Below are 11,031 nucleotides of genomic sequence, written 5' to 3'. Positions count from 1 at the left end.
CAGACTCGAAAGGCCATATGTCCTACTTTTTGCTCCTGATTCCTTAATTCTTATGTTATTGTTGCCCGATTGAATGATTCTTGACTGTCAGTGTAACAGCCATTTTTCCCCCATCTCCAATATTTTTTTTTACAAATAATAAACAAAAAAGTTCAAAGATTTTTTTTTTAAAACACAATTTTAAAATGCTTCTCCCGCCCTGATGAATTCTCTCCCTGGTTGCTTGCAGCAGAAGATTAGTGTTTAATTCCTGGGACCTGCAGGGGGCTTGGCCAGCCTGGGAAGCAGCAGCAGGGACTGGCTGGTGTTTCCAGTGGGAAGGGATTGGGGGCTGGACCTGTTTCCGGTACGCCGCGGGTCCCGGTCCGCCAGTGATGGCGAGTGAGGAGCTGCTGCTGCGGGCTGTCCGGGCGTTCAACCGGCTGCTGCGGGAGCGCCGGCTCCGCGCCGCCCTGGCGGCCGTCAAGGGATTCCGCAACGGGGTGGTGTGAGTGCGGGGCCCGGGGGAGGGAGGCGGTAATGGGTGGGTGTGGTTTATAATTGGGTTTAAAGCCCCTGTCATGGGCCAAGGGGGTTTATTACTGGGCTCAAACCCCCTGTGATGGGTGGATGTGGTTTATTACTGGGCTCAAACCCCCTGTGATAGGTGGATGTGGTTTATTACTGGGCTCAAACCCCCTGTGATAGGTGGATGTGGTTTATTACTGGGCTCAAACCCCCTGTGATAGGTGGATGTGGTTTATTACTGGGCTCAAACCCCCTGTGATAGGTGGATGTGGTTTATTACTGAGCTCAAACCCCCTGTGATAGGTGGATGTGGTTTATTACTGAGCTCAAACCCCCTGTGATAGGTGGATGTGGTTTATTACTGAGCTCAAACCCCCTGTGATAGGTGGATGTGGTTTATTACTGAGCTCAAACCCCCTGTGATAGGTGGATGTGGTTTATTACTGAGCTCAAACCCCCTGTGATAGGTGGATGTGGTTTATTACTGGGCTCAAACCCCCTGTGATGGGTGGATGTGGTTTATTACTGGGCTCAAAACCCCTGTGATAGGTGGATGTGGTTTATTACTGGGCTCAAACCCCTTGTAATGGTCCACGGTGGTTTATTACTGGGCTCAAACCCCCTGTGATAGGTGGATGTGGTTTATTACTGGGTTCAAACCCCCTCTAATGGGCCAAGGTGGTTTATTACTGGGCTCAACCCCCCTGTGATAGGTGGATGTGGTTTATTACTGAGCTCAAAACCCCTGTAATGGGCCACGGTGGTTTATTATTGGACTCAAACCCCCTGTAATGGCTCAAGGTGGTTTATTACTGAGCTGGAACCCCCTGTAATGGGAGGAGGTGGTTTATTACTGGGCTCAAAATCCAGTAATGAACGAAGATTCACAGATGTCATCAGACTAAAATGTACACAGACAAAGAAGATATTAGAATGGATAACCATAAGCTTGGTGGTTTTTAAAGGAAGAGAGTGAGGTGGTTTAATAGAGGGAATTCCAGTGGATTGGGACTAGACGGCTGATGGGGAGGGATGCACATCCTAGGTCCCTTATTATTGTTCATGCCCCGACTCGCTTAACATCATCTGGGGATCAAACACACCACCCCTCTGCCCTATATGGCTCTGCGACTGGCTGGATAAACCCGCTGCGCCATTGAAGGAGCAGGCGGCATTTTTGTTCATAAATCAAGTTTAAAATGTTATGTTAATTGAGGCTGTGTTTTGCAAGGATTGCTTCCAAAGAATTGGCCGAGCTCTGCTTTCTCGTTCATTGGTAGTTGGGTTGTCATGTGGATTAACAGTCTCTGCAGGTTTATTTATTATAAAGTTGAATGAGACGGGGGGAAAATGCTGCTGCTCCATGTCATGGGAGAGGCCTGTAAAGCTGCTGGAGAATGTACACTAATCTGAGATAAATCTCCTTAACGGTTGCAATTCTGCTGGATTGGGGTCTTCTGTGCTCAAATACCAGAGGGAGTGGGTCATGATAGAAGCTGCAAGACCTTGCTGTGTTAATCACTCGGCTTTTTTCTTTGTATATTGGTACCATATTCTGTAGGAGATTGTATCTTTATGCCACTACATTTTAATGTATTGATAGGCTTCCAAATTCATCAATTCAATTTGTTTCCTTCACTGCCACAACTCGTTTCAACCATGGCTCAGTGGGTAGCACTCTTGCCGCTGCATCAGAAGGTTGTGGATTCAAGTCCCACTCCAGAGACTTGAGCACAAAAATCTAAGCTACGGGTAGACGTAAAAGATCCTGTTTTGAAGAAGAGAAGAGCAGTTCTCCCTGGTGCCCTGGTCCATAGTTGTCCCTCCACCAACATCGTTAAAACACATAATCTGGTCATTATCACAATGCTGTTGTGGAGGTGCGGTGCCCCGGGAGCAGCGTGGAGTTCGCGACCTGCGTGAGAACACCAGCGTCAGGTCGGGGCCATAAAAGGAGCGGCGAACGGTGCCCTGGGAGCAGCGTGGAGGCCCCGACCTGCGTGAGAACACCAGCGTCAGGTTGGGGCCATAAAAGGAGCGGAGGTGCGGTGGCCTGGGAGCAGCGTGAGCTGGTGCAGGAGGGCGATGGCAGCAAAGAGTGACATCATCAAAGTCCAGGTCGATGATTGGAGCGTGGGTAGACACAGCAGGAGCAGTGAGATCGGAGCGAAGGAGCGGCGAGAGATTAGAGGGACGTGATCGGGGCCCGGGAGGTGTGAGATCGGGGCCAAGGGCCCAGGGGCAGCACGGGCCAGCCCACACTGCGATATGTGTGTGCACTAGGTCCGTGCAGCAGAGCAGGTCTCCCGTCGTCTTGGATAATCTTTGCCACTGGACCAAGACCAAGCTCTGTCAAGCCCGTGTGGTGGCTGGTGTGCACCACATGTTAAAAAAATCCACGCACATGCATCTTCCACCCTTCAGGATGTAGTACAGGACCTGGAATATTAGGTCCTTCATCGAAACACCTGTGAACTCATCCTTTTTTGGCGTGGAAGCAAGTCATCCTCGTTTCAAGGGACTGCCTATGATGATGATGCTGTTTGTGGGAGCTTGCTGTGTGCAAATTGGCTGCTGCGTTTCCTACATAAGTACGTTTAGAGTGTAGTCACTGTTCTAAATTGGCTTTGGGAAGGCTTAGGTCATGAAAGGTGCTATCTAAAAGTACATCTTTCTGTCTCTCAGTGAAAGACTTGTAACCCTGGATTCTGTTAAAGCTATTGTCAGGCATTTCAAAGTGTGCTCTCCACACACAACTTTTGGTAGTATAATCTGTTATGTAAATGTACAGTTTAAGTTAATGCAGCACAACAATTTTGCTTTCCCCATGTAAGTGACAGGGCTGAAGTACCTGATACAAACCTGGATGTACGGGAATTATATTTTAAAAAATTCGTTCATAGGATGTGGGCGTCGCAGACAAGGCCGGCATTTATTGCCGATCCCTAATTGCCCTCGAAGGTGGTGTTGAGCCGCCGCCTTCAACCGCTGCAGTCTATGTATTTTTACCTTTTCTGAAGTCAGCCTGTCCATCTCTTGTGTCTGCGTCTCTCGCTCTCTCGCTCTCTCGCTCTCTGTGTCTGCGTCTCTCTCTGTCTCTGTCTGCGTCTCTCTCTCTCTCTCTGTCTCTGTCTGCGTCTCTCTCTCTCTCTCTGTCTTTGCGTCTCTCTCTCTCTCTCGCTCTCTCGCTCTCTGTGTCTGCGTCTCTCTCTGTCTCTGTCTGCGTCTCTCTCTGTCTCTGTCTCTGTCTGCGTCTCTCTCTCTCTCTCTGTCTCTGTCTGCGTCTCTCTCTCTCTCTCTGTCTTTGCGTCTCTCTCTCGCTCTCTCTCTCTCTCTCTGTCTCTGCGTCTCTCTCTGTCTCTCTCTGCGTCTCTCTCTGTCTCTCTCTGCGTCTCTCTCTGTCTACCTTTGTGTGTGTGCATCTGTGTCTTTTTTGTCAATAAAGGAGTGACAGTGGCTCTCACAAACCTGGCATTTCTGAGAAACCCCACTTCCATTTTTGGGATTGGGTTTCATCTGTATCCTTTTTCTGTACAGATGTTCTTTTGAGACGACTGGTTTTAGGGTTGGCTCTTTTTATTTTTTGCCCCTTTCCATCCCCTAGTTTTTGATTGTATGCACTTTGAGGGGGGGGGAGGGGGAGGACATTGCAGGAGGGCTGGTTGAGCTGAGATCAGGGCTGGCTTCAGTTGGGGGCCAGCCCTCTTAGATGGTAGGAGAAGAGATGGGCCTAGAACTCTGGATACAGTCAACAATTGTATGTGAAGAAATTAGAGGGCCCTGACAGCTGAAGTCGGTGATTTTTGAAGGAAGGTAGATGAGAATCGGGTGATGGGAGTCACTGGGAAGGTCGCCTTCACGCTAATGGCATCACAGTGGCTTTCAGCCCCCGTCGGGTTTGTGAGCAGGTATTCAGTTCTGCGCATTGTTTTTTTTAGGTATGGAGCCAAAATCCGAGCCCCACATGCTCTTGTGATGACATTCCTGTTCAAAAGTGGAAGGTAAGGGCTGTATGAGCACTGTCTTTAGACGTTGGCATTGCTGTGCCCATTTGTAATCGGAGAGCATCGTTCCAAAATGAAAGTAGCCAGTGACTCAAATGGGTTTTAGTCCTCTCACAAATGTCCATGTATTCATCTTGGTGCATATAACTCTGCCAGAGCCGATATTGTATTTTCATCATAAATATCTCGTACAGATGCTGAATCTGCCCAGTGCACTAGTGACCAGTTCTTTCTTTTCCTTTTAAATATAAGCCTTTCTCAGATTCTTTGTGACAGTGTGGTGGTGCACTGTGAAGCACGAATAGACTGCACCAGCTGCAAGCGATATGTTTGTGTGTGCAAGTCCTCAGGGGATGGGTGAGGAGTGTTTGCTGGCCTGTTCTGAGGTGCGGCACTGATGTGACCTGCAACCCACAGGGAGCAGGAAATTTAGGGCAAGAGTCACGACTGCGGCAGCCAACTAAAAGGTGGTGTCGACATGGGATTGTCACCTTCTTGCCCATACCCTAGGATAGCATTAGATTAGATTAGGTTGCGGGAAATTAGGAGAATTGAGGGGAGAGGGGAGAAAATGTGTTGACGGTAATCCTAATGTTGTTATTGTGCATTCAGTCTATTAGACAAACTGAAAGCAATCGCACGAGCTACGTACACTCATTCCCGAAACCTGGCCGCCTTCGTCTTCACGTACAAGGGACTGCAGGCAACACAGCACTGGCTGCAGGGTGAGAGGGCACAGTTCCACTCGTTCTTGGCGGCTTGTGCGGGGGGCTGGTTAGTGTTTGGAGACAACAACCACATCAACAGCCAGGTAAATGGGAAAAAAATCTTCGCTGCACTCCCTCGATAGCAAGAACGTCCTTCCTCAGATTAGGAGACCAAAACTGAACACAATATTCCAGGTGTGGCCTCACCAAGGCCCTGTGCAACTGCAGTAAGACCTCCCTGCTCCTATACTCATCCTCTAGCTATGAAGGCCAACGTGCCATTTGCCTTCTTCACCGCCTGCTGTACCTGCATGCCAGCTTCCAATGACTGATGAACCATGACACCCAGGTCTCGCTGCACCTCCCCCTTTTCCTAATCTGCCGCCATTCAGATAATATTCTGCCTTCGTGTTTTTGCCCCCAAAGTGGATAACCTCACATTTATCCACATTATACTGCATCTGCCATGCATTTGCCCACTCAGCTGACCTGTCCAAGTCATCCTGCAGCGATTTAGCGTCCTCACAGCTCACACTGCCACCCAGTTTAGTGTCATCTGAAAACTTGGAGATATTACACTCAATTCCTTCATCTAAATCATTAATGTATATTGTAAAGAGCTGGGGTCCCAGCACTGAGCCCTGCGGCAGTCCACTAGTCACTGCCTGCCATTCTGAAAAGGACCCGTTTATCCCGACTCTTTGCTTCCTGTCTGCCAACCAGTTCTCTATCCACGTCAGTACATTACCCCCAATACCATGTGCTTTGATTTTGCACACTAATCTCGTGTGTGGGACCTTGTCAACAGCCTTTTGAAAGTTCAAATACACCAGATTCACTGGTTCTCCCTTGTCCACTCTACTAGTTACATCCTCAAAAAATTCTAGAAGATTTGTCAAGCATGATTTCCCTTTCATAAATCCATGCTGACTTGAACTGATCCTGTCACTGCTTTCCAAATGCGCTGTTATTTCATCTTTCATAATTGATTCCAACATTTTCCCCACTACTGATGTCAGGCTAACCGGCCTATAATTACCCGTTTTCTCTCTCCCTCCTTTTTTAAATAGTGGTGTTACATTAGCTACCCTCCGGTCCATGGGAACTGTTTCTATGGCCACATCCTTAAGTACTCTGGGATGCAGACTATCAGACCCAGGGGATTTATCGGCCTTCAATCCCATCAATTTCCCTAACACAATTTCCCGCTTTATAAGGATATCCTTCAGTTCCTCTTTCTCACTAGACCCTCGGTCTCCTAGTATTTCCGGAAGGTTATTTGTGTCTTCCTTCGTGAAGACAGAACCAAAGTATTTGTTTAACTGGTCCGCCATTTCTTTGTTCCGCATTATAAATTCACCTGAATCTGACTGCAAGGGATCTACGTTTGTTTTCACTAATCTTTTTGTGGTATGTCATCCAATAGTCATTCAATAAGATCATGGCTGATCTTCGACCTCAACTCTCACCTTCCCGCACTATCCCAATATTCCTTAATTCCATTAGTTCCCAAAAATTAATCGACCTTTGTCTTGAATATACTCAACGACTGAGCATCCACAGCTCTCTCGGGTAGAAAATTCCAAAGATTCACAGCCTTCTGAGTGAAGAAGTTGCTCCTCATCTCAGTCCTAAATGGCCGACCCCTTATTCTGAGACTGTGACCCCTGGTTCTAGATTCCCCAGCCTGGGGAAAAATATTCTCAGCATTAACCGTGTCAAGCCCCTTACGAATTTTATATGTTTCAATGAGATCACCTTTCATCTAAACTCTTGGGAATATAGGCCTAATCTACTCAATCTCTCCTCATAGGGCAATCCCCCCATCCCAGGAACCAGTCTAGTTCTGTCTGAATGTTTAACTATACAGAGGCAATGCTCCCTGTAACTTTTTTTTTTGCCACCGCATGGCCCCTTCAAAAGCCGTCTGCACGGTATCACTGGAGCGCTGCGCAGCCGCCCAGCTTAAAGGCAACGTTGTACAGCAGTATTGTTTATATAAAATTGCTTGGTCCTGATTTATCCCTTGACCCACATCACTATAAACGGATTATCTGGTTATTATCTCATTACTTATTTATGGGATCTTGCTGTGTGAAAATTGATTGCTGCACTTCCTACATTGCAACAGTGATGACATTTTAAAAAGTGGGGCAATGCTGTGGGGGTGGGGGGTAGCTGTGTTGTGCTGTTGTATAACATTTTAACCATTTTGGACAATTCAATAGACTCTGATCCAATGTTTGCGATTGGCTGCGAGGCTTTGCGGTTGCCTGGAGCTCCCGCGCAGGCCACTTGCCGGTTTCTCAATGGGGAAGCCCTGCATGCGGGGAGGTTTGAATGGGCCATGCAGCCCTTTAAAGGGGCTGAACACCCCAAATTAAATTAGAGAGAACATTGGTCTTATGCACCCTTTAGGCATTTTGTCTGGGTACATTTGGATCTGTTGAATGAGATCTCGGGACCCAAGTTAAATGCTACTGCCTGGGAGGTGTGATTTCAGGAGAATCATTACATTCCACTCATTGGCCGCCAATCTGGTCACCAAATCCAGGCTCCCCTGTAGCTGCTGTAAAATGTTGACAACCATCGTCATCTCTCTCTAACAAAAATCTAGTCTGACGCTCCAGTGCAGTGCTGAGGGAGTGCTGCACTGTTGGAAGTGCCGTCTCTCGGATGACATGTTAAACCCAGGCCCCATCTGCTCTCTCGGGTAGATGTGAAAGATCCCCTGGCACTATTTCGAAGAAGAGCAGGGGAGTTATCCTCGGTGTCCTGGGGCCAATATTATCCCTCAATCAACATAACAAAAACAGATTATCTGGTCATTATCACATTGCTGTTTGTGGGAGCTTGCTGTGCACAAATTGGCTGCCGCATTTCCCGCATTACAACAGTGACTACACTCCAAAAGGACCTTGTGGGCTGTAAAGCGCTTTGGAATGTCCGGTGGTCGTGAAAGGCGCTATATAAATGCAAATCTTATCTTTTTTCTCTGCAGATAAATATGTACCTGTTGTCTCGGGTTCTCTTTGGTCTTTCACGACTGGCTGTCGAAAAGGGTTACTTTCCGGAGCCAAAGCGCGACCCTTTCCCGCTGTTTGCCATGTTGGTGTGGGGTGTGGTGCTGTGGCTGTTTGAGCACCATCCGCACACACTGCAACCATCGCTCCAGTCTTCCATGACCTACCTCTACGATGACAGCAACGTTTGGCACGATATATCGGACTTTCTCATTTATAACAAAAAGGGCACTGGTAAATGAGTAGGTTTTTTGGGGGGGAAAAAAAGGAGAAACAGCTTTTTAGCAGGATGATATTTTCAGATTTCCATTAACTTTCTCTTCTGTCCTGAAGGCCCCATTTACTGTAAGTGATTTAACACTAGGTGCGCTTTGACAACATGCTCACAGGAGTCTCTACCAGTCGGGATTGATGTATCTGTGACATTGTAAGCAGTCATTCTGTGCGTTTTTGTAAATAGCCTCTCCCCTTCAAAAAATGAACTTAGCACAGTGGACGATGGGCTTCTCTTGTCCTCGATTTAAGCTGGTTACCAGTCTACTGGAGTGTTCTGGAGTAATGCACCCAGTCTCGCAGGCTGGAGTTGAAGAGGCGGGTAAGAGCTGTCTAAGAGCTGTGTTGGACCTCGGCTCTTGCTGCTAGAGCTCTGGAGTTGTTCTGCTTTACCTAGCCGAGTCTTTTACCATCTACAGGAGAGAACTCCGCCCGTCTCTCTGGGAGCTCTTTGTAGCAAAAGTGTGGGCTGTGTGAGAGAGAATTGACCACTGATATGAGAGATGGCCTTGCATTCCTGTGACTCTTATTGACCTAATTAAATCATGTACCTCTCCCATCCCTTTTAATCCCGCCTGCGTTTTTTGATTGCCTTAAAATAACCTGTTAAGGTAACCGTGCAGAAATGCAGACAGATGGGGGAGAAAAATAACCTAGCAGTCGACGCAACCAATCTAATCGTAGAATCAACTTGTTCCTATCATTTTTGCAGCTCCCAGTGAGATCCCAGCCTGATTCATCCTAGTTTTTCCCAGCTCCGAGTACTTGCTGGTGTTACACAGCTTGGGTCCGACCACAGTCTATTCCCCCACCCTATACACATGTGCACGCAATGTTTCCTGGCCCATCTTTACTAATTCCGAAGCCTCCCTCTCCCATCATCCCTGTGCTTGCTGGCCTACATTGGCCTCAATTTTAAAATTCTTATACTTGTTTTCAAATCCCTCCATCGCCTCACCCCTCCCCATCTCTGTAACTTCCTCCAGCCCCACAACCCCCCCGAGATCTCTGTGCTCTAATTCTGGCCTCTTCCATGTCCTCAATTTTAATCGCTCCGCCAGTGGTGGCTGTGCCTTCAGCTGCCTAGGCCCTAAGCGCTGGAATTCACTCCCTAAGCCTCTCTCTCCTCTAAGACGCTCCTCTTTGACCAAGCTTTTGGTCACCAGTCCTGATATCTCCTTGTGTGGCTCGGTGTCAACATTTGTTAACGCTCCTGTGAAGTGCCTTGGGACATCTTACTAGGTTAAAGGCGCTATATAAACGCAAGCTGTTGTTGCCCCAACTGAATCCTGGTAGCGCCAGGCTAATTGAACCCCTTGCTCTTCCTGGGAAAGCCCCTCCCCCCCCCCCCCCCCCCCCATTCATTCCAGTGCTGTGGCTCTGCCCCTGGCTGATGTCCATGACTGATGACTGGTCTTTGTGATGATGTGCAACTACTGTAACAGCCAGAGAGGCTTTTCGATTTAAAGGGGAACTCCACAGGTAAACTGTATGCCCAAAGAAGTACAGATACAACATAGAATAAAGAAATGTTTTAGTGCAAAATAGGTCCTCTAATGTTGTATACAATTTATTTCCTATCCTATGCCCATTTTCTTGATCCTCGTATCCCTCAGCGAAGCAATTCTGACGAATAATTTTATTGCTGCTCGAATTACTGAAATGGATAAAATAGCAGTCTATATATTCCTCCCTTCCCCTGATACACACAGGATAATAAACAGGAATTCTCATTAGCTTTACTAACTTCGCAAGCTGAGACATTACGGCCTCCGCAATTTCACTTTTCTTTAACCTAATGACCTCTTGCCGTGTCATTTTTTGGGTTAATGGTGGAGTTTCCCTTTAATACACAACTTAACATTTTAGTTTTTTTAAGTTGAAGCATTAAGATTCTGTCACAAGTGCAAAAAGTTAAGGTGAAAATGTCATTTCCAGCTACCACTACTTTACACGTGATTGAAATCCACCCGTGAAATTTCAGAGTGGTCTCCCATCCATGTATTTTAATTTCAAATATTAAAACTGAGACGTTGCAAGATATTTACAGTAATATAAATTGCACATACAGGTGGCCAAGGGTTGGCTTATAGACGGACCTTATCATTACAATCGAATCTGCCTCTCTGGATTTTTTTCTGTTAAACTACTGTTTTCTATTGCTTGTCCTAATATTTAATACAGATTATTATTGCAGTGAAAATGGTTTCTGATTTTCTCTTGTGTTTTTGACTAATTGATCAATGGGTTGGTTTATTGTCAGGGCTTATGGTAAATGCTTCCTGGGTGTGCATTTTACAGGCAATGACTTTCGGGGTTTGTGGTCCAGTTTTTGGCAGGGGAGTGGTCCGTAAGACAAAGGTCCTCCACCAGCCTGTCCTCGCCGCACAGCACTGCCCCCCCAGTCATCAAGATCCATGGCGCGGCCCTGGACAACGTGGACCACTTCCCATACCTCGGGAGCCTCCTATTAACAAGAGCAGGCATTGACGACGAGATCCAACACTACCTCCAGTG

General features: G+C 47.2%; 1 protein-coding gene across 1 annotated transcript; it reads left to right on the top strand.

The window, feature by feature from the left end:
* Window positions 1-336: 336 nt before the first annotated feature.
* On the top strand, window positions 337-10,708 carry pxmp4 (peroxisomal membrane protein 4). The gene is made up of 4 exons (XM_070896285.1): window positions 337-487; window positions 4,446-4,508; window positions 5,124-5,322; window positions 8,220-10,708. The coding sequence occupies exons 1-4, from the start codon at window positions 375-377 to the stop codon at window positions 8,481-8,483; spliced, it is 639 nt and encodes a 212-aa protein (XP_070752386.1). The 5' UTR covers window positions 337-374; the 3' UTR covers window positions 8,484-10,708.
* Window positions 10,709-11,031: the final 323 nt, after the last annotated feature.

Source organism: Pristiophorus japonicus, chromosome 12 (assembly GCF_044704955.1).
Source record: "Pristiophorus japonicus isolate sPriJap1 chromosome 12, sPriJap1.hap1, whole genome shotgun sequence".
Lineage (NCBI taxonomy): Eukaryota > Metazoa > Chordata > Chondrichthyes > Pristiophoridae > Pristiophorus > Pristiophorus japonicus.
The sequence above is the reverse complement of the archived record's forward strand: the minus strand, read 5'-3'. Positions and strand labels throughout refer to the sequence as shown.